This window comes from Sminthopsis crassicaudata, chromosome 5 (genome assembly GCF_048593235.1).
Source record: "Sminthopsis crassicaudata isolate SCR6 chromosome 5, ASM4859323v1, whole genome shotgun sequence".
Taxonomy (NCBI): domain Eukaryota; kingdom Metazoa; phylum Chordata; class Mammalia; order Dasyuromorphia; family Dasyuridae; genus Sminthopsis; species Sminthopsis crassicaudata.
Window position 1 is genome coordinate 283,561,832 of NC_133621.1, and position 27,617 is coordinate 283,589,448.

Here is a 27,617-nt window from a genome sequence, read left to right on the forward strand (position 1 = left end):
TATAAGTCTATAATATGGGGGAATAATAGTGCTTTCCTTCAAGGATTGTTGTGAGGAACAAAGGAGATAGCACGAGTGAGGTATAGACTGTATGAGAAGCTTTGCCAACTCTAAAGCTCTAACTAATTGCTGGAAAATATGATTGTTGTTTTTGCTGTGAGAGGAGTTGGGAGCCCTTTAAAAAAGGCAAAAGAGCTGCCCCCATTCATTGTCACTTTCTCCATTCTTTGTTTCCTCCCTAGTGCCCAATGTAGTGTCTTGCATGCCATGAGCACTCAAGAAATGGCTCTTGAATGAAAATTTAAATTCCCTAAATTATGAAGTTTCCCCTTTCTTCCTTGAGGAACTATCTTCTTGCTCAGTAGTTCTCATTTTATAAGATTCTTCAACATAGACCTCAAACATAGTAACAGAGACTATTTTTCAAGGTGGTGAAGTTATCCATTATTCAGTGACCATCCATTATTCAGGGAAATGGTAGAGAAACTTGGGCACAAGGTATTCACAAGCAGAAATAATCAACATAATATAGAAATTAGACACCATTCTGTAATATCTGTTACAGTTTCTAGTAATGATTCACAGTTCCTGCCCTGTACAATAAAAACAGGAGGCAGAGGGAATCTCATTTTTGTTTCTTAAAAGTTTCTAAGAAATGTAGCCGATCAAGACAGCTGAGCGTATCCTTGAACAAAGGTTCAAATGACTGTATCTCCTTATTAGTGTAATGGAAAATGGCAGTCAACTGGGAGTCAGAAGGCTGGGTTCAAGTAAGTTCTTCAAGTTATTAGATGTGTGGACTAGGTGTCCTGTTATAATACCCCTTGGGGCATCTAAATGACACAATGGATAGTGTCAGACCTGGAATCTGGAAGACTTCTCTTCCTCATCTGTAAAATGAGTTGGAATAGCAAAGTGTTCCAGTATCTTAGTTAAGAAAACCCCGAAAGTGGTCACGGGGTATTGAACACAATTGAAACAATTTCTCAGATCTAGAGTTGTATAAGTTTGTAAATTCCTCTCAACTCTGAAAATCCTGTGGTCCTAAAGGTTCAGAGACAGAATATCCTGGGGCCTGTGTGAACCACTATTTTCTCTTTTTAGATGTTCCTCCAAGACCTCATAGTGGAAAGAGTTGCCAAACAGGAGACTCAGATTCCTATGCCATCTCTGAAACTCCTGGCCATGAGTTTTGGGGTACTCTTGACTTCCTCTGGAACAATTCCTAGAGATGGGAGCTGTCCAGAACACAGGTGCTCTCAAAAAGGCGAGCTATCTCTGATACAGTCAGAAATAGTCAGAGGAGTCTCAAGGTTGTCTTGACTCATTCTCTTGTCTTGTGTTTATTATGTGGCACTCCTCTGGCATAGCCGAATAGACAAGAGTCGTGTATTTTGGGTTTATTTATCTTTGGGGATGTCCCCCCTTGAACACCTCTGGTTTCATCTCTCTCATGCCGTGGGTTCATGCAGCAGAGAAAACAGGCACAGTTATCTCTTGGGGGATGGCTAGTGACAAAATACATGATCTTTGGCCTCTAGTTTCATTTTTTGTGCCTCATGTTCCTGACTGGGTCCTTCCTCTTTTTACGTAAGTCAGAAGCAATGGCTGCAACTGAGATCTTGCTCTCTACCAACCTATATTTAGATGTAAATAGGGCACTAAATTAATAGCTTGAAAGAGTTTTATATCCTTAAATGAAATCTCCAACATTGTAGAATTGCCTGAATACAAAATCAGATGTGGTTACTATCATAATTATCTGACAATAACCGTGAGTGTGGCTTTCTGGATAGTTGGGTTTTCCAAATAACTGAAATATCAATGAACTAAGTATCAGACCTTTCATTTTAATCTGCTTCTTAGATGATAGAGATATTTATAAAGGGAATCATTCACAGCTTCCTTTTTAAGCAGAGCCTGCTAAAAACATATCTTTGATGACTCAACATTGTCATTAAATTGGTAATTACTATGCTCTGCTGAAAGTGCAGCTGGAGATGTATGGGATGAGTCTCTACCTGTCCTCTACCTGAGTATTGCCACCATTCTGCCTCCACCCTGCCCCCCACCTTTTCTCCTCGTCTCCTGCCTATTCTTTATTTTTTCAGCTCTGTGTGATCTTGGACTCTCTTATACTTCTGAACTTTCTTTGTGGAGGCTCCAAGTTTCTCCCTCCCTCCTCATCCCATCACTTCAGCCCATTTGCTTCCTTACCCATATTTTCCCCCTTATTTTCATGTTTGAGGATCCCAAAGACCTACCTGACTTCTGGTTAGTTGAGATGTTAGTAGATAAGCATGTGCTCACTTTGAACCTAATGTCCTGATACACTTTCCTACATTTATTTCCTAAGTTTGCCGATTAAAGATTTTATCTCTCTTGCTTTTAGAGTTATGGACATACATGAAAAACTCTCTGACCTTAGGCAAAAAGCTGAAATATTGCTATATACGTATCCATTGTCTCCAGACGGACCCCTCACTTCGGCACAAATCACTCCAGATATCCCGGAAAATATCTTACTCACTAAAGAAATGAAGGCAAGTAACTAACTGAGATATTAGCTGGACCAGTTTCACATTGCTATTACCTGTCACTTAGGAAGTTTGGATGGCAATAACCATTGTGTCACCCTCTAAATTGCCTTTATCAAAACAGAAACAACCAAACCAGGAGTTCTTAAATTTTTGTGTGTGTGTGTCATTGAACCCTTTGGCAGTCTAATGAATCCTGGGATGTCTTCTCTGAATCATGTCTTTAAATTCATAAAATAAAAAAATAAGATTATAAGAAAAACCAATTACATTGAAATAAAAATATAATTTTTTTTCCTACCCAAATTCACAGGCTACTTGAAATCTGTCCATAGGCTCTCCCCCCCTGGAATAAAACCTTTAAATAACTGAAGCTGTTAAATTTGGAAGTTAGTGAAAATAAAAAATAAATATTTCTCACCCATTCATTCAAGTTCATGGACTAAAATCTATCCATGGACTCTGTGGATTATTTCCTTTCTCCCTCTAGAAGAACCAGTTAAGAAATACATTTTTGGAAAGGAGTCCATTTCCTCCAGACTTCCTTTCAGAATATCATTATCATTTCTGCTCCATTCACTGGATACAGTTGAACTCAATCCATAGAAGTCACTCAGCTTTTACCTTGATTGTCCTGACCCATCTCATTCTCAATTATTGGGAGCCTACGATTTGCTAGAAATTCTTAGAGACTTCTCCAATGGGTATATGTGTGGCCTTCCACTCTTCTCAGTATTTTTATTTTTTAAATGTTTCTGTTCAGTTGTATTTATTCTTGATTCTTGCATTCGACTCTGTTGGTGTTTTAAGCTGGGCTTTGCCGATGAGATAAGCTATTGCATTTTGTATTAATTCAAAACCAGCAGGAGAAGGATTTGCAGAAGGCAGTCTTATCCTTTTAAAAATACCTTCTGTAACCAACAAAGGCTCCCAGTTCCTGTGCTGAGCCAGAGGACTGATGGCTTGGCACTTGAAGCTTTGGGATGTGCATCATTTTCTGTACTACTAATAATTATAGTGGGGCATCTCAAAGGTTTAATTAACAGTGAACATAGTAAAAAAAAAAAGCCCTCTCCCCAACAGTCAGATATTTATTTTGTGTCCATTATTTTTGGTAAAAATACAGAGTTGCAGAAAATGTTCATTTCATATCAGTTCTCAGGGAGAACATTATCCTCTTCTAGATTTCACACAAACTCTCCTAGTAGGACAACTAACAGCAATAATAAATCACCTTGACATAACACTCTAAAATTCATTATTGATTGCTTGCATTTCTATATTGCATTGAAGCTTTCTCACAATATTTCAAAATAGGTTAAGTAATATCTCTGGTTTACAGATGAGGAAATTAAGGCTCAGAGAGGGTCATGGCATCAGAGCTGTAGAGCCTTAGATTTAGAGAACCTAGTGCTCATCAGACCCTCATATTACTGATGAAGAAAATGGGAGAAGAAGTGAATTTCCCAGGGTCACAGAGCTAATAAGCATGGGATGAAACTTGAACCTTGGTTCTTCCTCTTTAAAGTCTGGTGTTCTGTCCATCAAATGTAAGTTGCCCACAATACTACCAAGTGGGGCCCAAAATATAATTTTTATTACATTAGTCAAATTAAATAATACATTAATAATAATAGATGAAATGTTTAAGTTAAAATATAACTGGAAAATATTTAGCCAAATAAACAAAAATACAGCAGAACATAATGTTAGCATGTGGTTTTTTAACTCAATATGCAGCCCACAAAGACCAGTATATATGACTCAGTGGTCCCCATTTCTAGTTGAGTTTGGACAGTACTACTGCAACCTACCTCATAGGCAAAAAAGTCTGTCCATTCAAAATGAGCAAAAAGGTGTCCATTGAATTCCAATCAACTTGGAAGAGCTATCAGCATCCAGAGAGAGAGAGCACGTACTAGGGAGATGACTGATTATGGATCAAAGCATAGTATTTTCACCTTTTTTTGTTGTTGATATTGTTTGCCTGTTTTTTTTTTCTTTCTCATGTTTTTTCCCCTGTTGATCTGATTTTTCTCACACAGCATGACAAATGTGAAAATACGTTTAGAAGAGTTGTACATGCTTAATCTGTATTGGATTTCTTGCTATCTAAGGGAGGGGGAAGGTGGAAGGGAGGAAGAAAAATTTGGAACACAAGGTTTTGCAAAGGTGAATGTTGAAAACCATCTTTGCATATATTTTGAAAAAATTATCATTTTAAAAAGTGAATAAATGAAAAAATGAGGTACAATAAAATAAACAAAAGGTATCCATTGTCAATCCCTATTCAGTTCTCATCTTTTCCCTTTGAGCTTCTTAGCTGATTGGTGACTTTCCTTTGAATGCGTTAACTTCCTTTGATTTCCTCTTGGACTGACCAGAGAATGAAGAGACCATTTATTTAAAGAGAATTCCCTGTTAATATATAAATTAATTAATGTGAAATAATAAACACTGTTGTACCTTTTGGGGGGGGAAGTAAATATCAGTATCAGAATCTGAATTTGAATCCAGATCTAGGTTGAATATAAACGAGAACTTTCTCAATGTTTTGTTGTTTTTCCTGTTAGGAGCTCCTTGAAAGTAGGGACCAGCTCTTCTTTTGTATATGTTTTTGTATAGGGTGTTCTGGGAGGACTCTCACTTCCGATTTGAGGGCTGCTTATCCACTATTGGTGTTTGCCTTTCATCCAACCCTCACCTGTCTCTCCAAGGAAAACCTCCTCCAATAATGAGATGAACCAGGTAGAAAGTAAATGACAGGCCTTAAACCCCATCAGTGAGTTAGGGCGATGTCTATGCTAAGCATTTGAAGACTTCCCCCAAGAGAAATGGGCAGATGAGAACAATTTGTTCAGCAGCCATGAAGGTGGCTGGAATAAGTGAGGGAGCACTTAGAACTTGGGTCAGATGCCAAGGTCATCCACCTTGGATGGATCTATCCTGGACTCTTTGTCTTGTCACTGGACTTTGATGACTGTGGAAGAGAGTGAATGAGGCTGATGAGTATGCAATTCTGTCCCATTTAAATCCAATTCATGCTCCTGTTATGACATCACTTGTAATGTCGTTGGTCCTCTTCAAAACAATCCCTAGCACTTAGCACAGTGCTTTTTACAAAATAAATGTTTTATTCATTCATTCATTCCCTTATGTTTTCTACCTCCACTCACAGCCTCTGTCCATTGTATTTCCTCTATGCATGCTCTTATTTTAAAAGTATTTTAACTCTTTTGGACTCAGGTAGGGAGAGCATGATGGGATTTGGGGTCATAGCCCAGGGCATTTTTTTCTTAGCCGGTTCAGAAGTCCACTATCAGTAGCGAACTCAGCTTTTCTAGCTTTAAGCCAATTCATCTTTTCAGCTCAAAGTATTAGGAGAAACAGTGTAGCTTAGGGCAAAAAACACAGAGGACTGAGGGTAAAGAAACTCCAGTCAACCCAGGGGGGGTGGTAAATTTTCAAGTCATGAAAGAATATGATTTCAAAGAGGAAAAATGCAATGTGAATTCACAAAGAACTTTCCAACCAACTTAAAATTTGTTTTTTTTAATAACCAAATCAATTTATTTTTATTTTTTTACCCCCTTATTTTTAGTTTTGTTGCTGCCATTTAATTTTTTAAATAATAACTTTTTATTTTTTAAATATATGCAAAGAAAGTTTTTAACATTTATCTTTGCAAAACCTCGTGTTTCAAATTTATTTTTCCTCCTCTTTTCCTCCACCCTCTCCCCTAGACAGCAAATAATCCAATATGTGTTAAACATGTGCAGTTCTCCAACACATATTACCACATTTATCATGCTATATAAGAAAAATCCAAAAGGAAAAGAAATGAGAAAAATCAAGCAAGAAAACAATAACAAAAGTGAAAATGCTGTGTTGTGATCCACACTCAGTCCCCACGGTCCTCTCTCTGAGTGCAGATGGCTCTCTTCATCACAAGTCTATTGGAACTGCCCTGAATCATCTCATTATTGAAAAGAGAGCCACATCCATCAAAGATGATCATTGTTGTGTACAATGTTCTCTTGGTTCTACTTCACTTAGCTGCAATTCATGTAAATCTCTCCAGGCCTTTCTGGAATCATCCTGCTGATCATTTCTTATAGAACAATAATATTCCATAACATTCGTATACCATAACTTATTCAGCCATTGTCCTACTGATAAGTTTCCACTTAGTTTCCAGTTCCTTGCCACTACAAAAAGGGCTGCCACAAACAGTTTTGCGCACGTGGGTCCCTTTTCCTTTTTTTATGATTTCTTTGGAATGCATCTGTAGCTGTATTGGGTAGAGAGACTGCTGGATCAAAGGCTATATATGGTTTGATAGTCCTTTGGATATAGTTCCAAATTGTTCTCCAGAAGGTTGGATCAGTTCACAACTCTACTAATAATGTATTAATGTCCCACCAACTTAAAACTGACATACAGAAAATGAAAGCAAGGGTAGGTAGTAGAGAATGACTATGGAAACATTGGCCCAGTAGGAGCAATATCCTAAGTCCTGTCCCCTTGCTGTTTCTCCTTAAAAAGTATTGAGACAACTTGGGTTTGTGGAAAAAGGGCAAGTCAGAGAAGGAAACTTCACTCAGCTGAATCAACTATCTTCATTGACTATCATTTAAAATTTTTAAAATTTATTTTTTAAATTGTATTTAACTTATTCTAAAATTAAGGAATAAAATAAGCATTTCCATAACATAGAATAGAAAAAGATGATGTACATGGAACTACAAATTTTATTATGCATAATCTATATTTCCACTAAATAGATAAGAAAATGATCGTGTAACTTTTTTTTTCCCCTCTTCTTTCTTCCCACACCAATTCTAAAGGTAGCTACCATTAGACACAATTATGTATGCATGTGTGCATATGGAGATATATACATATATGTATATATATATATATATGCAAAACCATCCTCTACATCTATTTATCAGTTCTTTCTCTGTGAATGATAGCATCTTTTATCATATGTTCTTTGTAATTAATTTGGATATTTATAACAGTAAAAAATGATTTAGCCACTCAAAGTTAAAGTTAAAAAGTTAAAACAATATTTCTCTGACTATATACAGCATCTTCTTGGTTCTGCTCATTTTGCTTTGCATCATTTTATGCAAATCTATCCATATTTTTCAAAAATCATCGAGCTCATCATTTCTTCTAGCACAGTAGTATACTATCATAGTAATATACCACAACATTTCTCAATGATGAGACTAGATTGAGTCGGAACCAGCACAAAACAAATGACATGGTATGGAAATGATGAAATTGAGAACTGAAACTGAGAAGGAAAGCTTTGAATTGATGCTATGAGAAGATCCATTGAAAGATACTGCAAGGTTTAGTCATGGGAGAAGGGAAGAATTAGGGGGATGTGATGATTGCCTTCCAGTATCTGAAGAAATGTCACAAAAATGAGAGTTTAGATGGGCACTATTTGGCAGCAGAGGGAAGAATGAGGAGTGGATGGAATTTTCAAAAGGCCAAATTTAGGATTGTTGTCAAAAGAAAACTCCAAATAGAGCTTTCTCTAGTAGTGAGATTGTAAAATAGTGGGCTCCCCTTCACAGGGGGGGGGTCTTTAAACAAAGGCTGGACAATTAATTGTTAGGGATGATGTCATAGGATCCTTTTTTTTGGGGGGGGTATCATTTAGACTAGCTGGCCTCTTAAAGTCCTTTCCATCTCTGAAATTCTGTAATTCTGCTAATTGCAGTTCTGGACTAGAGCAATTTTAAGTGAGTTACCTGGTTTGCCAATTTAATAAAGAAAATCTGCTTTAAAATAATCTCATGGCCAGCTTAATTTTCTTTTTGGCACGGGGTGGGGGGAGGTTAGGGCTAGAAACACATCCATCACCTTCTGGATAAAAGACAGACATTTGACTGTGTTGGCAAGTTCATAATCCTTGGAAGTTGAATAAACAAAAGGAGTAGTTTTGGAATTTTTCTTTCCTTGTCACAATTCTAGCTGGACCTAAAAAGCTTAAGAGTTGTAAGCAGTATTAGGAAAATCTGGTTGGTTAAACCTTCCAGGCAGTTGTCATGACAACCATCTCAAGCAGCTAATTAGAAGTTAACTAGGACATTTGGAGAGATAAGCTTAAGTTGCATTGGACAGGATTTCATAGACCCTCTAATCTAGTATCTTTTCTCCCTACCTTGATATTAGTTTTTTGGCAGTTGCTCCATTCTAAAAGGCTGTGAAATGTGTCTCCTCCCAGCTTCCAATTTCTTTAAAAAAATAGAAAAGAAAAGAAAAGAAAAAAAATCCAATCCTTAAAGCAATAAATAAATCACAAGTTTCAGGAGAGCTTTGTGAATGCAAACTGGGAAGGCCACAGAATAGGTGTGCCAATTAACTTAAGTCTTTTAACACTTATCATACTTAGTTCTGAAAAGAATTATGCAGATTTCAAGTGACTGAGTGATTTGACTCAATTATTCACCAGTTTATCGACCTATCTTGGAGAGCAGGTGCTAGGTACTATGGCTTTTTGCAAAAGCAGAGGAAAAATGATTTCTGTCTTGAGATGCTCGCAATCTATTGGAGGTAGAGAGAATCAGGACAGGAAAGTGACTTAGGAACACTCACAACCAGTGTGCAAACTATAGCTCAAAGCAAACAAACTCCAGATATCTCATGAGCTGAAGAAATGCAGAGAAAAGGCTGATCTGGACTAGAGAGAGTCCATGGAAGCTTCAAAAGGCAAATCCCAGGCTCAGCCCAAATCCCATTTTCTGCAGAAATCCTCTCCCAGTTCCCCAGTGGTGGAATACCTTCCCTTTTCAGATCATCTTCATCTATTCTCTATCTATTTACAATGTGCATAGTTATTTACATGTTCTCTATTCCCATTAGGATGTATGTTCCAAGAAGGTAGAGATCATTTTTTGCCTTTTCTTCTGTATTCTCAGAGGTACTTATACATGATACGGGGTGCAGAGTAAACAATTAGAATGTTTTTTTGGCTGAATTATTGACCTGGCAAATAGATGACACTTAATAAATGCTCAGAGAAGGCTGAATATCCTAATCCTAGGCAAGTGATAAATGTAGAGGACCCTTCCAGCTCTAACTCTTGTTCTATGATCATAAAATCCTCAATTACAGCTGATGCTCATGATAAGGATCACCATGGATCTACCACAGCATAAAACATGCATCTTCATGAAGTCAAATCCTGCCTCCAAACTTATTAGCTGTGTGACTGTGGATACGTCACTTCATCCTGTTTCCCTCAGTTTCCTTCTCTGAAAAATGAGCTGGAGAAGGGAAAGGCAAATCACACCAGTAATTTTGCCAAGAAAATCCCAAGAAGGAGTCATGAAGTAGGTTGACATGAATGAACAAGTGCAGCAAGTAGAAGCAAAGAGCCCAGTCAGGACCAAGAATGCACCCCAGCCAATCATAGTCTCACTCCCTAGTCAGCAGACTGAAATCCTCCACAAAATATCTGTACATCCTCCAAATGAGGGAGCGGGATTCTTCTATATATGTCGTCTTGTCTTTCCTAAGCAGGCTCCCCAGCCTCTTCCATGTGGAAAACTGCATCATCACCCTGCTCTTCCCCATGGCCCCCATATATGTGTTTTACTTTTGCCTTATCTATGTATTTGCTAATTAGTCCCAGTAGAATTTATATATTTTTTGTTTAACATATTTTATTGGTATTCATGCAGCCTTTTAGTGATTACTTCTCTCTTAAAATGTTTTTAAAACAATTTTTAAACATTTTAAAGCAATTTTTATTTTTAAACAGTATTTATTTATTTTAAATAATACACTTTAGAATTATGCCAGGACTTGAAAGTAAGTTCACCATCCTATGGTTTAAAATCTCTATCCTTTTCCCACTCCCCGCAAAAATAAAATAAAGGTAACATTTGCCCATCTCTTCTTCTGCGGCTCCTCTCTCATTCTTGTTTTCTTTTTTTTTTTTTTAAATGATAGTTTTTATTTTTCAAAATACATGCCAAGATAGTTTCCAACAATCACCCCTGCAAAACCTTGTGTTCCATATTTTCCCCTTCCTCCCCCTTCCCTTCCCTTGCCCTAGACAGCAAATAATCCAATATAGGTTAAACACATGCAAGAATTTCTATTTCTTAAGGGAAGATTTAGTTTTGACTGTTATCCCCAGCACCTAGCACAGATCCTGACACACAAAGGGCTTGTTGAATTGATATGAATTGATTTGAGCCTGAGATAGGCAAGGGGTGGATATCCAACTTACTAATGTAAAAACAGGCTCAGAGAGGTTAAGTCAGTTGTTCAGTGCCCACAGCTAGTAAGGGATAGAGATAACGGTTTTTCAGATTTGATAGTTTCTGTTCTTTAATCTGCTCTCTAAATAAGACACCAAAAACTATACTTCTATGGGAGATGGTCTTGCTCTGTAGGTCTATATGGCCCTGGGCTTGTCGCACTTTTAAAGTAACAGAGCAATATGGTTCTTTGTCAAACTAAATAAAACAGTTTATTTGAAGGAAAAATAGCGAGACATCTTCAGCTCAGATTGGTTAGAGGTCATTTTTTTTTTTTTACTAAGAAAACCTCAGATAACTTTCTTTAACTGGGAGGAATGTCTCTCCAGGGAGGAATTTCTCTTGTCCTGGGCTATTCCTATTCTTATTTTTCTGCTAGCAAGGTTCTACCACAGCATAAAACAAGAAACAAGGCAATTTTCAAAGCCTCCATATGGTTTATTTAAGAGATAATGTCAGCAGAATAGCAATCGTCCAAACCAAACTGCTGCATGATGAATGAAGGCTGAGTCAAGAAGACGTTTATTTCCAGGGTGGAAGCCATTCATCACAGAACATCATTCAGTTTGTCTCTTGTATGTAATGATCAATGGGGTAGATGTTGCGTTTTTTGCCTGATAGTTGTTGATGAAGTAGTGACAGTTACTCACGGAGGTCGTTATGGGAAATGTGTTTGCTGATTGGTTTAGCCAACCTGTTCTCTCTCAGCCAATCCTAAGAGTGCAATTAGAAAGAAAAATAGACTGGCTTCTTGGTTTTTGTTGAGTTGGTTAAAATGAAGAGGAGGGCACTTTTACTGTAGCACTTAGGGGGGATATCATGAATGGGTACTCTCTTAGCCTTTGTAGCTCACAGTCCCCTTGGCGAGGAAGGGGTTTCATAACTGCTGTGGCTCAGACCACTCATCACCCACTGGACAACTCTCTGGTGACGAGCCTCTTGGGACTAAGCTAGGGAGAACGTGGACCATCACTGGCCCTCCCCTCTATGAGGTTCTGCTCAAGTTCTAACTCTACTGACGTGTGTACCTTTGGAGAGCTCAGGGAGACCATGATGAGACATCACAATGAACTCAAAAGAAGTCTCTGTTTGTGTGTGGATGGAATCGTATTTTATTTTGTTACAATTTTTAACATGTAAAAGACTGAGGAATTTGAAAATCTATTAAAGGCAGGAATAATCTTGTAGCTTCTGTAACAAAGAAAACCAGACCTCCTCACAGGTTTCTACTACATGGTGTTTATTAGCAATAAGGGTCCTTGTAGTATGAGAAAAAGAGCACTCAGGGGGAGGGTAGGAGAATCTTGGCTTTGTTCCTTGGTTCTAATCTTAAATAATAAATAAGTATATAAATAATTGAATGAATAATTAAATGATAAAGAAACATAGGAATCGTGAATAACTTACCAAATCCGTCTAGATTTCAGCTCTGTGTATTGTGAAAAAAGAAATGGAACTATCTTATCCCAGGTCAGAGGTTGTCTTGAGGGCCAGGATGAGGTGTCTCAAGTCCCAAACTACCCATGGTCCAGGAAGTTTGCTCACAGGAACAAAGGAGAGAATAACATAAAATACTCCCAGGGTCCAAAGCAGAATCTTTTACTAGGATTTAATGCATAGAAGATGGAAGAAAAAGATGGATGTTAAGTATCAGGAGAATCAGAATGGGGATGTTTATCAATGATCACATGAACTGCTTGGTACATGTGTGATGGATATAACAAAAATACTTAAACTCCACCACTTGCTGCCTCTTGGATCTAAGATGTGGAAGGGTTCTAAGTCAGGGCTTGGCAGTTTGGGGGGAACCTCTGGAGCCCATCTGGCAAGGTGGAAGGAGAATAACACTGTGGGCATCTGTGGGGAAACCTCTGGAGCCCATCTGGCAAGGTGGAAGGAGAATAACACTATGGGCATCTGTGGGGAAACCTCTGGAGCCCATCTGGCAAGGTGGAAGGAGAATAACACTGTGGGCATCTATGTGTGTTATTCAGGGAGGGATCTTGTAAGGTCAAGTGGAGTACTGGCCAAGGGAAGCTACAAGGGCAGTGTGATACAATGGGGAGAAACTTTGATGTCAAAGATCAGATGAACTTCTATTCAAACTTGATCTCCATGAACTCCTGAAAAGGAGCAGATGTATCTGGTTGGTATTGACATTCCGGCAATGTTTAGAGACAGATATGTGCATATTATGAAGAAGTTAAAAAAATATATATGTAAAAGTAATTTAATAAATATAAAAATAAATTTAATTAAATATATATAGTATATATACATGAGATTAGTTTCTAATATTTTATATATACATTATATATTTATATATATATAATATATTTCTCAATATGTATACAATATATATGTTAGTTTATGTCAGTTATGCATTTATATGTTAGTTTAATGCATTTAAAAACATTGTTCTGAGAAAGGGTTCACATAGACTTAATCAGGCTCAGCCAACAGGGTCTTTGACACACCAAACAATTAAGAACTTGGGCAAGTCTGAGAGCCGGACAGATGGATGTCAGGGCTTTAACCTGAGAGACCTTTGTCTGAGCTATCCAAAATGATTCATCAATCCCTCAGCATCATATGCTTTTCTGTCATAATATACTGAATACTAATGCATTTATCTTTGAATTTTATTAATTAAAAAGAATAAATGTGTGGCAAAGGTAAGTGAAGAAGTGGGAATAATTGTGAGAAATTCAGTCTTTGTTGCCTTTCATTTTTCTTTAACACAAGCAAACTCAGGTATCCCACTTTTCTCACTGAATCTGATGTGTCAAAAAACATCGACTTTAATTAATTTCAGATTTCATGCCTCTCCAGAGTGTTTATGTTTTAAATGGGGCAGAACAGATAGTAAAGTAAGAGATCACTAAGGATCAGGTTGTACCAGGGGTACCAGGGTGATGGAAAGATGGGGATAACCCTGAAATTATAGATAACTATATAGATAATTATAGATAAGTGACCATCCTGCCCAGGACTAAAGCAAGGAGGAATGGGATGGGGACTGGTAATGGTGTATTAGAGGGAAGAACAATAAGCTAAAGGTCTGCCACTTTGCCTGGGCTTCTCTTTTGCATTTATCTCATTCTTGTTTATCTCATAATTATTTATATACATGAACTCTCTCCCCACCGTTAGACTTCTAGTTGCTTAAAAGAAGAATAAAATTTATTTTTATATATTGTAATGAATGTCCTCAGCCCTCATGCATGGTAGTCATGGATTTAGCCCTAAATCTGAGTTCATTTAATCCACTTGTGGAGAAACTGGGGACTCAGGTATTAAGTAGCTTCCCTAAGGTTATCAAAGTAGTTAGGTGCCATGTAATACCTGAGTCCCCAGTTTCCTTTAATGTTGGCTAAATTGAATGTGGAAAATGCTGAAAATTTTTTTTGCAGTTATCTGAGATTTGTTTTACAGGATTTGTTTTTTTCCCCTCCTTTCTAGGATATATTTTTTGAGTGTTGCACTGAAATAGAATCCCTGCTTTTGAGACGTGAAGGTTTATCCATACAAGATGAGGTAATATACCTATATGTTAAGACCAAACATTTTTAAAACATACTAATTCTATCTCCAGGCAAGCATCCTCGATGCTGGGGAAACCAAAATGCATAAAACATCTACGGTACAGAGTATCAAGAATCTCAACTAATCTTCTTAATTAATGTGACTTAGCAATAGACATAATTTTTGATTTTAGAAATACGGAGACTCATAATGCTATACTATTAATAACAAAACTCATCATAAATCTAACTTTGGGCAGACCCAAGACACGTGAAAATGGATTGTTATTCTAAGACATTCCATTTATACTTCTGAAATCTAGTTTTTATCGCTCTGCAGTCCATCACAGCTCTTGCCTGTGCATATGAGTTTATCAGTTCCCCATTCGCTTAGAAACTAATCTCAAACAGAATTTCAGGATTCAAGATACTTGACAGGTAGACAAAGGCTGGGGGAAAATAAGTTAAAAAATAGGGAATGAAAATAGAAATTGTGAAAAGAAGCGAGATAATTTAGCTGTGATGGCAGGATTGGATTGTTTAGGATCCCTAAATTGGAGTATAAGTCCAGTGAAGTAAAAAAAAATGATATGAAGTATATCATTAGGAAATAAATAATTGTAAATACAGAAATCCAGAGCTGGAAGGGTCCTTAGAGATCAAATCTAACTTATTCAATTTACAGATGGGGAAATTGAGGCCCAGGGAAGCTGAGTGATTGTCTAGGATCACACATAGAATCCTAGCTCTGTAGCTGAAGAGACCTGTCTAGTCCATTTTACAGATGGGGAAACTGAGGCCCAGGGAAGCTGAGTGATTGTCTAGGATCACACATAGAATCCTAGCTCTGTAGCTGAAGAGACCTGTCTAGTCCATTTTACAGATGGGGAAACTGAGGCCCAGGGAAGCTGAGTGATTGTCTAGGATCACACATAGAACCCTAGCTCTGTAGCTGAAGAGACCTGTCTAGTCCATTTTACAGATGGGGAAACTGAGGTCCAGGGAAGTTGAGTGATTGTCTAGGATCACACATAGAATCCTAGCTCTGTAGCTGAAGAGACCTGTCTAGTCCATTTTACAGATGGGGAAACTGAGGTCCAGGGAAGTTGAGTGATTGTCTAGGATCACACATAGAATCCTAGCTCTGTAGCTGAAGAGACCTGTCTAGTCCATTTTACAGATGGGGAAACTGAGGTCCAAGGAAGTTGAGTGATTGTCTAGGGTCATACAAAGGTTCCTACAAATGAGGGAACTGAGGTCCAGGGGGTTGATGACTTGCTTAGGACTCCTCAGGTAGGATTTCACAGTGACAAAATAGGCACTATATAAACACCAGTTATCTTCATCATCATGAAATCACACTTTTATCCCACTGGATATTAAGTGTACATTTAACGAGCCACTAAATCAGAAATGTTACTAAGTTATATTTATATCTACATTCATCTCTTGGATATATTTCTTGACCTTCTCTACCAGGCCATTTTATTCTGTGCAGGCTCCATTTTGGGAATCATTAATTCTAGAGCAGTTCCATGTCTCATTATATCAATATAATTATCCAGGCTTAACATTCCCCTAATGGGGGAAAGACTTGCAGGCCCCCCAGAAGTAAAATCCCAAAACACTTGTTTTTGGGGGGCATAGTGATTTACAGTCTGATAAAGACCCCCAGATCTTATGGGTTCACATTTTAAGACAACAGTTTTGATACATTCTTGAATGAAAAATTGTATTTTATCAGTAACAATTACCTTTTTTCCCAATCTTTAATATTTTAATCTCTGCGTTGTCTTGCCCACAATCGGCACTTTTTCCTTTGTAGCAATGGCTAGCCCATGGGAGTTTCCCCATTTTCTCAGTGTTCTTCCAGCCTAAAAAAGCCTATATTCCCATAGTAGATTCAGTAACAATTCACCCAATTGCTAGATCCTTCTAACAATCTTTTTTTTTCTCTTGAGGATTAATTAAGTTATTTCTCAGTAAAAATGTTTGAGTTCTTGGCATTTCATTTTTAACTTTGACCCATTTTCCTCTTCCAACATAGTTTGGTGCTTCATTAAGGAATGGAGGTTACCCTTGGTTCTCCTAGGCTGTATCTAGCTATGGAAAGATCACAGGATCAGTGATTGAGACCTAAAAGGAACCTCAGAGGTCATCTGGAACAGCCCTTCAATTTACATTTGAAGACCCACAGAGAAAGTATCTTGTCTAAGATAATATTGGCAAAAAGTTCCATTTGAACCTGGGTCCTTGATTCCAAATATAGTCATCCTGCATCTTTCATCCCAAAAGCCAAAATACTTTGTTTTTCACAACCTGCAACTCACAGGCTCTCACCATGACAACCCTTTCACCCGCTGGACCTTCCTGGGAAACCTTCCTCTCTCGGGACTTCTTCCTACTTTTGTGCATCATCCCGGGCTCTCAGATCAAGGCAGGAACCCCTGTTCTGCTTAATAAGAAAAGGGCCACCTTTGGAATCCCACCAGAGAGGCTTGATGTGCTCTCTGGGCTAGTGAAGGGGGCCAAGGAGAACTCACCAAACTATCTCTCTCTGCATTCTGTGTATGTGCCCGTCTATATTGTTCTGCATTTCTTTCACCCCTTTTCCCAGCCAGGAGAGCAGGTACTGAGTTTACTGCCTTGTACAGGGCTTATCTCCTCACAAACAACCTGGGGGTCTTCAGTAAATATTATCTGATGGAGGTGATGGTAATGGATCTTTGAACAATTATTTCCTTTGGATGTCAGATCTTTGGACTAATATAAATTGCAAAGAGGGAGCCTGCCTTATTTATTTTATTTTTTTCCTTGTATTTGCTAATGGTCCTTTGAATAGGCTGTATAAGAGCCTCTCATTCTGACTTCATTCTTTGAGATATAATTCTCCTGTCCTCATGTGAAGAATATTCTTTGTGTAGAAGTTCATGAAACATCCACTTAATATTCCTCCATTCTTTTGGAGACAATGCCGGATGACATTGGCTCCAGACTGCTTTTAAAACAGTCCGCTGACTTTGATCTCGTTCTCTCTCTTTCTCTCTCACTGTTCATTTCTGTCAAATCTGGCTAAGAGCGAGGAAAAACCCTTAAGAAAAGGCCAGACTATTAAGGCAGTTTTCAAAATTCTAAGAAAAGACTAAGCTGTTGATAGCATTTTCAAAATGTTCAAATCTTCCGAGCTTTGCAGGATCAAGGGTGAGAGAAGCTCTCACTCATCACATCTTGAAGACCCTTTATGTCATCTGTTTTTTCAAGCTGGGAAGTGGGGAGGGGTATAGTCTGCCTCTAATGAAGTAAATCTGGGAATTGGAGGCAGTCAGTGAATACATAGCAGCCAGGCTATAATATAAGGGAGACCAAGGGAGAAAGGTAAAAATCCAGTCATTACATTTTCTGTGACTTAATAGCCCCATGCCTTTCTTCACCCCCAATGCCCTTCAATGGCAGATGGATGGGTTCCTCAAGTTTATCTCCATTCTCACAAGGAACTTCAAACTGCACAAGGCAAGGAACATTTATTTAGAGTATTCATCGATTTTTTTTTCTGTTTCAACATCAAACAGGTTATTTGTTTGCCTGCTAGATTATGGCTATGCTAGTTAATAAATGCAACCGTATTTACATTTCTGTACCATGAAGAAGGTTTTATTTAATTCAACATAAATTAAGGGTCTACTGTATACAAGGCACTATATATATTAGGCTGGATAAAAAGGATATAAAACTAGGTAACCCTCAAGAGGCTGTGAATCCAGGAGGGATATATAAATATGCAAAACAAAACTGATAAAAGGGAAGATAGAAAAGTATCAAGAGGAGGTATCTTTTTTAAAGTGTGATCATTTATACCTTGAAAACTGTCAAATGCTACAAATTGAGGCGTGGAATTATCAAGTTGTTGATTTCTAAACTTAAGAAAGTGATGGAGAAAATGTTTATAAAATAATAATGGAGATTAAATTTTAAAATATGTCCTAATTAATTCTCCCCTCCTTGCCTTTTGAAACATTGATTAGTCCAAATGGTTCATGTCAGGGAATTCAATACAAAATAATTTAGAAATATTTATTTCTTAAGAAATCTAAGTGGGGAGAGCTACTTGAAGGTCAGTAGAAGGATAATAGAATCATAGTTCTAGAGCTAAAAGGCATTTTGGAAACTTTCTAGTTTAACTCCCTAATTTCCCAAGAAAACTGTAGTCAAGGGGGGGTTGACTTGTCTAAGGTCATACCAATGGTAAAGACAGCAGGCCATCCTGGAGTCTCAGGGAGGGTTTTATAGAAGAGAAGGTCGCCCAAAGAAGGGAGGGATGCAAGAGACAGAAATGAGGTGGCTGTCCACTTTGGCAATGCAGAAAGCATGGGCAAAGGCAGACAGATGGGAAAAGATGAGAAAAGAAGGGTAGATGGTCCCGAAGGATCAGAGGCTAGTTCAGTTTGGTTGGTATGCAATAACAAGATTGTGTGATAATCATCTGGGATGAACTTGGCTCTTTCCAACAATGAGATGATTCAAGACAATGCTAATAGACTTGTGATGGAAAGCCATCCACATCCAGAGAGAGAACTATGGAGATTGAATGTAAATCAAAGCATAGTATTTTCACCTTTGTTGTTGTTTCCTTGTTTTGTTTTGTTTTTTTCTCTCTCATTTTTTTCCTTTTTGATCTGATTTTTCTTGTGCAGCATGATAAATGTGGAAATGTGTTTAGAAGAATTGCACGTGTTTAACTTATATTGGATTACTTGCTGTATAGGGGAAGGAGTGGGGGAAAGAAAGGGAGAAAATTAATTTTGCAAGGGTGAATATTGAAAACTACCTTTGCATGTAAAAAGTTATTATTAAAAAAAGGAATATGGAGTATATGAATAGAAATGTTAGATGGTGATGCAGGCTGAAGAATGGATGAGTCAGAACTTTCCCCTTAATTCACTAGGCACTGGGCTTCCTCTCTCCAGTCACATAAGCACCTCATCCAGGCCACCTTACTGAGCCTCTCTCCAATCCACCTTCCATCCAACTAACAGAAGCTTCAGTGAAGTCCAGATAAAATTCAGACTGCCCTCCTGGCCAGCTGAACCCTTTCCCATCGTGCTTCCAACCTAGTGGTAGGCAATCAGGGAACATTTGTTAAACACCTGCTATCTGCCAGACACTCTGTAAGAGCTGGAGTCACGGAGAAAGGCAAGACACAGGTCTTACCCACAAGATACTTACAGATGAATCGAAGAGAAGATGTGCAAAGGGCTATGGACAACAAGTTCTAAAAATGGATAAATTGGAAGTAACCAACAGAAGGATAGCACTAAAATTGCTGGTAGCCCATTGGTTAGCCTCCCTGTCCCCCACCCCCACCCATTTCCCTCTATGTTCATCTCCAGATTTCACACCTTAGTCCAGATTTCTTCCATAGCCTATCCTGATTCCCACCTCTCCCCCAACAGTTACTTTTCCCAAATTACTTTGCATTTCTCTATGTAAATATTTGCACTTACTTATCTGTATGATGCTAGATGGGCTTGTTGGTTAGAGTGCCAGACACAGAGTTCAAAGCCAGTCTTAGACATTGTATAGGACCTTCCACATTGTACATAACCTCAGTTTACCTGTTTTCTCATCCGTAAAATGGAATAATAATAGCATCTCCTTCCCAGGGTTATTGTGAGGATCAAATGAGATAATAATTGTAAAGCACATAGCACAGAGCCTGGTAGGTGCTGTATAAATATTAACCATCATTATTATTTGTATTGTTTTCTCCAATAGAATATGAGTTTCTTAAGAGTCAGAGTTTGTCCTTGCATCTTCAATATCCACCACATAATAGTGGGTACTTTATAAATATTTTTGGCATTGAATTCCCTGATATGAACCATTTGGACTTTAATCTTAAAAAAAAGGACTTTATGTCTTCCAGTCTCCATTCCCCACATACAGGAATGTGCCAATAAATATTTCAAAAGACAGGGAGGGAAGAATTAAGCAGGATACACTTTTAAGGTTAATCTGCATCATTATTTTTGTTAACATCACTTTCTTAAGTCTGGACACTCAACAACATGATAATTCCAAGCCTCAATTTGTAGCATTTGCCAATTTTCAAGGTATAAATGATATAAATTTTAAAACTGCTCTCCTTGGCTCCCGCCCACTCCTGCTATAAGTTGTTGCATTGAAATATTTGATAAAAATGGTTTGGTTTTTTTGATTCCTAAGTCTTTGAGGATTTCAGAATTTTCCTTAAAGTGCTAAATCTGTCAAAACTGTCAAGAGAACCTTAGTTTGGGAACAAAACTGTCAGTGGCCGCTACCTATTCAGGTGTTGCTCTTGTTGGACAATAGAAGGTTGCTGGGTTCTAGAAATGCCCCAGGTGTCTGGTTTAATATACTTTTGTTGTCCACATCACCAAGAGGGATTACAGTTGACACTGGCAATTGCTATTTGTGTATGGAAATGAGAATGAAAAGAGCTGCATGAACCCCACAGTTCCAAACTCCCTGTTCCCTTATTCAGCTCGTCCTCTGGCTGGTTCCTGTGGCAGTTTGGAGCACAACTCACAGCTGTTGATGACTCTCTTTCCAGTTCATGATCTTTCCAGGCCCTTTGCTCACCACGGGATGGTCAGAAGTTAAGTAATTAATGGTCAGCCCCCATGAGCACCTTCAAGTAGAAGCCCTGAGAAATGCCAAATATTGTGCAAACTCCAAAGCATCCAAAGATCCCGGGACCTTGAAAACATGGGCCAGCAAAACTCCCAGGAGGGAGGACAGTATATTTCCCTTTCTGAAAGGCTTTGCTGCTAGAAATCAGAGTGCTGACCTTCAAAGGAGGGGTGTCCTGAGCTGTTGGGCCCTCCTCCAGAGCCCTTCCTTAAACCCCTACAGGTATTATGCACTGACACTGCAATTAAGAATGGACCATGGGTTCCTGCATTTAAAAAAATGAGAGCATCCGCTTTTGAAAAATGAAAGCATCCTCTGAAGAGAATGGGCAACATGTGAGATTCACATGGCAGCTATGAACTGTTGGCTCCAGCTTTATGTCCAAGATATCATTTGTAGGGTTGCACACCCATTAGGTGGGCTTTCACTTTTGGACTTTCCCACCTGAGCCCCCTTCCATCTTTCTTTGTCATTATTGGTCCTTCCTGGATTTGGCTTAAAATCCATGTGTACAAAGAAGCTTTCCCTGATAAATTCTTCCTCTAGTCACCCTAGTCAGTCCAAAACCCCCTGGAATTAAGCTAGGGTAAATCAAAATATCTGTGATCCTAAATTTCCCCCCCCTTTTTGAGAAATTATAAACAAGAACCAACAGCTTGATGCTTTTTATTTATTCCTTTCCTTAGGACTTGTGTGTGTTTGCAGGATTATATTTTTAGAGCTGGAAGGGATATTTGAACCTTTGTACTCAATGATTATTGGCTAGGTGGGAAAAGGGACTGGGTTTGGGGCTTCCTTGGAATGGGAGCTGCCCAGGGAAGGAAACTCCCGTTCCCAGAGCAGATGGGCTCCTTTCCTGTGACTTTTGGATGAAGAGAATTGTCTGGAGCACTGAGAGGGTCCAGGATGTGTTAGATGTGAGCATTGAAAGCACTCCTCTTTGCTCTTCTTTATCCTTTCTGCAACACTGCCTCTTTATCAATGACTGAACAAAAGAGAAATACCAATCAGGGGAACCAACTTCCTTTCATGACACCAGTCTGGGAAATTGCAAAGCTTTCCTTTTCATGATTTATTCATGAGACTTAAAATGAATAACTTTTTCTATTTTTAAAAAGGGACATGTTTTTCTACAAGTATTATTTTGCTTCATAATGTAAAAACATTAATTTAACAGCTCTCTAAAAATAATAATAAATTAGGGGCAGGTAGGTGGTGCAGTGGATAGAGCCCTGATATCAGGAGGACCTCAGTTGAAATCTGGCCTCAGATACTTAACACTTCCTAGCTGTGTGACCCTGGGCAAGTCACTTAACCCCAATTGCCTCAGCAAAATATTATTATTATTATTAATTTAAATCAAGATCCCTTGAGAGAGTGCATGGATATATTTCAAAAGGTCCATGAACTTGGATAAGAAAAGACACTATACCTTTGTTTTCACTCCCTTCTAATGAAATTTAGCATTTCCTTCAGTTTTTGAAGGGAGGCAACTAACTATTGTTCTGAGAAGGGAGTCGTATAGGCTTTACCAGGATGCCTAAGGTTCCACAGGTGGAACTACAAGAGAAAGTTGAGGATCTTTCCGTGAAGCTGATTTTCTTGGCAGAAGGAGGCAAATTTTCAGGTTGTTGAGAGCATCAGAGATTATTACAAGTTTAGTTTCATGAGTAGGTGGTAGTCATGTCTCAGTGAATGATGAGTTCGTGGGTATGTCTAGCAGTATGAGTGGTGAGTCAGTGGTAAATCTGCGTGAATCTGAATAGCTGAAGATCCTCAGGAAAATTTAGGAGAAATATGTGCTCTCTTGATACCTTAAAGGGTTATCAAGGTGTGGGGGAATGGGCTCAGGTGTGGAACTCTGAGTCCTGTTCGACCCCAGCAATCTGGGACATGATGATGGGAGCTGGCTCTAGAGGAGCTATGGAGGGGCTACCTGATTAATTGTTGGAGTCCTAAAGCAGTCCAAGGGTCTGAAGCCTTGTTGACAACGGGAATAATGGAACTGGCCTAATTCTTAATCACCAAGGTCTTGTTAACAAAGGTAGAGAAGACCTGGGGGAAAGCCACTGAACTCCGGATCTGGATGGGAAATAGAGGATGCGTAGAGACCCACCATGTTTTTAGTCAATTATTTTTCAATTGTGTCTGACTCCTCATGACCTCATCTGGAGTTTTCTTGGCAAAGATACTGGAGTGGTTTGCCAGTTTTTTACTCCAGGTAATTATACTGAAGAAATGGAGGCAAAAAAGATAAAATGATTTGCTGGGGCTTACACGGATAGCAAGTGTTTGAAGCCACATTTGAACTCAGAAAGATTAATCTCCAGGCCTATCATAATAATAATTAAAAGGGAATTCATGAACTCTTTGTTTTTCTGGTATTTTAAATTTATTAATTTATATCATATTGAATGTCTGTTGTCTATCTCAAGGAACCATTCCTTTAAAATTCTAATTTCTAAATGATATATAATATATATAAATAAAATTTAAAAATTTAAGCAATTATCTCTGACCTCCCATTTAATTTCCTGCTCCTCTTTCTGCTTAGTATATATAATGGAATGTGCCTGTTCTGCATTATACGCATCTTAAAGTGTATTTACCCTCTTTAGAGCAGGTTTTCTTAATTGGTTTTATATAGAGAGAAAAATACAATTCGAGAGTATTAGTAACTGTTCATTCTGCAAAGAGGGTACCAGAGTTGTTAAAAGGCTTATTTCTACCCCAGTGGCATTATACATGAACTTGGCTTGATGCCATCCCAAGATTATCTCCCTGTGGTTCGAAATTTTACCAGAATATTTGTTGAATGTCATCTTTTCCATGTGGTCACTTTGAGAGATTGTATATTTATTTGAGAGAATGTTTATTTATTTTGAGAGGTTGTATATTCATTCCAGTTCTTCTATTGCTCAAAACACTTTTGGAATTCTTTCTCTTTAACGTCCCAGAAGGACGTTCGTTTTCTTTCTCTCCTCTCCAGAACACTTCTGATTATGCTCCTTTTGGCATTTTCCACGTTCTGTCACATTACAATCATCTGTGTACTTTTGTCTCCAGTACTATGTTGTAAAGCTATTTGAGAAAAGAACTGTTTCTTTTCCATCTTTGTATCCCTCACAAAAGGAACAGCTTGTGATAGAATGAATAGAGTCCAGACTTAGAATCAAGAAGACTCCTCTCTCTCTGGATTCAAATCCTGTCTCAGACACTTCCTAGCTATATGACTCTGGGTCATTTCACTCTGCCTCAGTTTCCTAAGCTGTAAAATGAGCTGGAGAAGAAAATGGCAAATCATGTTAGTATTTCTGCTAAGAAAACTCTGAAAGGGGTCATGGAAAGCCAGACATAACAAAAAATTAAAATTAAAAATTGAAAATATTAAACAACAGCAAAAACTTAACTCTTAGAGCAATTTCCAAAGAAGAGTTAGTGAAAGGTTCAGGTCCCTACTGAAATAGTGGTGTGAGGGAGAGAGCAGAGAAACCTTCCCAGTAATTGTTTTGAACACAGAAACACTCTTTTGGATGTACAAATTCCGGTGTGTGTGGGAGAAAAAAAAAAGATCAACCTCATTATAGTCACACCTGGGATGTTAGTCTATGGGTGTAGATTTCTAAATAAAGAATCTTTTTCAGCAGAATGCACCTGGAATTACTTACTTTAAACCACCTGGGATGAGAACTACTTAGTAAAATATTTCTGTGAATTGGCCTCTTAAAAAAAAACTTTTTAAGTTACCCAGTTCTTTCTCTCAAGTACCAACTCATTGCTGGCTTTGGAGGCCATCATAGTAAAGTTGAGTTGAGTTTGAATTTGTAATCGGGGTTCAAATCTGAGTTCTACCATTTAGTAGCCATTTGACTGTAGGCAAGGTGCCCATCCTGGGGCTTAGTTATCTCCATCCAGAGAGGTTTAGTTAGCTTACTTCTAAAGTTCCCTTCCAGTTATGAGTCGATGATCCAGTGAACATGAAACATATGGTGACATCTGTTTCATACTTTATTTTTCCCAGTTACCTTTAAAACAACTTTTAACATTTGTTTTTTAAAACTTTGAGTTCCAGATTCTTTCCCTTCCTCCCTTTCTACCTCCCACCCCTATTGAGAAGGCCCATGTGAAGTTGTAGAAAACATTTCCATAAAAGTCATAGTTTGAGAAAAGATAGATATCCCCCCAAAGAAAAAAATAAAAAAAAAATAAAGGCGGCTTCAGCCTGTATTCAGACACCATCAATTCTTTCTCTGGGTATGGATAGGGTTTTTCATCCTGAGTGCTTCAGAGTAGTTGTGGCTCATTGTATTGCTGAGAATAGCAAAGCCATTCATAGTTGATCATCTCACAACATGAATAGAGAAAACTGTCTATTGCATCAAATAAGAGATTTGTGTTCATTTTTTTCACAATTCTCCTAAATGTGACTTTAGTGAAATTTTCTATTCTAGGAGAATTTATTACAGTGGAATATCCTTTTTTTTTTTTTTTTTTTTGATGAACTAAGACCCCTAGGGTCCAAGGATATTCTGTAAGTCTGTAATTAGCCATGTTTGTGATTTAGCAAAGTTCTGCTGACTCATGACTAATTTTACTGTATATTTTTAAGTGTACAACCCCCCCACACACATACACATGCATGTGGACATGTATGTATACACATATAGACATGTGTCTACAGATAGATAGACAGATGTAGACATGATCTGTGCTGTCTCTCGTTTGTAGAGAGGTATTTGCATTTTATTTTCTCCATTAGATATAATCTTGAGGGCAGTCTGTCTCTTGACCAATGGCAGGTATTACATAGTAGGTACTTCATAAATGTTTATTGATTGATGAGGATACCTTTAAGGCCCCTTCCCAGGTCTATGATTATTGAAATATTTTATATATATATATATAAAACTCTATGATAATTGAAATATTACTGAGTCCAAATACGACTGAAATATGAATGAGTTTGATTGCCTGGGGCCAGGAGAGTCCAGTTCATCTTCTGGACATGTGCTGGACATGTGAAAGTTATAGGCAAAAACAATGCTCATCTGTCAGATGCTGCTCAGAGAAGTCTCAGTAAGTGGGGCTACGAGCCCCCAAATGAAAACTGTCATTGTGACAACCTGATGGAAATGTTGTACAGCTCTCTTCTCCAGAATCATCACTGATAGTGGCGTACGGGCTAAATTAGAAACCGTACAGCATCTGTACAAATAAATCTGTACACAATAAATACATTTTCAGTAATCTTAGCAATTCTAGAAATCCATACTGGATCTGGATAGCTGTAGATGATTGTCATTTGAAACTGATATTTTGGCATTTGGGAGAGTCTAATTCGGTAAACATTTTAAAAGTCATTTCTTTAAGGAACCCATTTCTGTCTTTTCCAGATTCCATCTGAGGCAACTTTGTCCACAGTAATGAAGCTGGAGATGCTTTTTGATCCCTCTAACGGCTGTGTCTTGAAGTCAGAAGACATTTTCAAGTGGATTACATCTCTTCTGAAATAAGCACTCTTTATATTGCAATCCTTACAAGGACGGAGGAAATTCAATAGTGTTTTGTTCCAAATTAGCTTAAAATTATGGTTATTATGGTTTTGCTATTAAAAAAAACAAAATAAAGGGTGTCTTCCCTTTTACAAAATTTATGCTTTTTATTCTTTAATAAAAGAACTGCTTTCAGTGAGTTCTTAAAAATCTCATTTCAGAAAATAGACTTTAATTACTTTATACTTTGCTTTAAATTCCAAAAGTACTTTAAAAACTACACCTCCCTCCAAAAAAAAAAAACTCCTGGGGGAAAAAAGGGTCTTAGAAAAGTTCCACAATGGAACTATTTCTGTCTTATGTATTTATGTATTTATAAGGATTTATGATGAAGATAAGTTCACAGCCATACCACAAAGAGCCACACAAAAACTAACTACTCTTAAGGTTGAGGTCAGTTCTATTTGCTGTATCTACTTGTCTGCAGAGCTAGGAGGAGGGAAAGGTGTCGCTGCCATTTCATATGTGTGGAGGAGTAAAATATTGGAGCTTTTTTTTCTAGGATTTACTTGGTTTTCCTTATAGGCCCTCACAGTCCAGTTTTTCTTTTGATCAGCGGTAGCCAGGCTCCAAGTGAACAACACTTACCCTGATTCTTTGTTGCTTTCCAGCTTGTGATGTCCATATGCTACAGCTCTACTCTAAGTGGGTTTCTCACCCCCTTTGATGGGCGGTTGGCGTCCTGAGCCTGGGTGGAACAAGTACGAATTTTCAGAAGGACAAGAGATCCTTCCCCTTTTACAGTTCTAGATTCTACTTGTGCAAGCTCTAGGGGGGCTTTTAAAGTCACCTGATTCAATCCCTTCATTTTATAGACTTGAAAACTGAAACCAGAAAAAAGACTCCTGTGAGATCACCCAAATAGTAAGTCAAGCAGCCAGACTTCAAATCCAGGTCTTTTAATATCAAATGCAGTGATCTCTCCACAGTGTCCTGTTTCCATGTTGCAACTGGCACTAATCAGGATCTGGATGCTTTTCAACAGTGTGGGTGGGGATCAAGCTCTCCGTGCCATCAATTAGATGAAGGTCATGTTGAATATAA

At 38.1% G+C, this 27,617-nt stretch overlaps 1 protein-coding gene across 4 annotated transcripts in view; it reads left to right on the forward strand.

Annotated features, from left to right (window-relative positions):
- The window catches only part of CFAP54 (cilia and flagella associated protein 54), a 279,694-nt gene extending 253,100 nt beyond the window's left edge, over window positions 1-26,594 (forward strand). For all 4 annotated transcript variants that reach the window (XM_074271318.1, XM_074271319.1, XM_074271321.1 and 1 more), the window contains 3 exons: window positions 2,393-2,543; window positions 14,291-14,365; window positions 26,415-26,594. In XM_074271318.1, the coding sequence (XP_074127419.1) occupies window positions 2,393-2,543; window positions 14,291-14,365; window positions 26,415-26,534 (346 nt within the window). In that variant the 3' untranslated portion in view covers window positions 26,535-26,594. The remainder of the gene's footprint in view (window positions 1-2,392; window positions 2,544-14,290; window positions 14,366-26,414) is intronic.
- The last annotated feature ends 1,023 nt before the right edge of the window (window positions 26,595-27,617 follow it).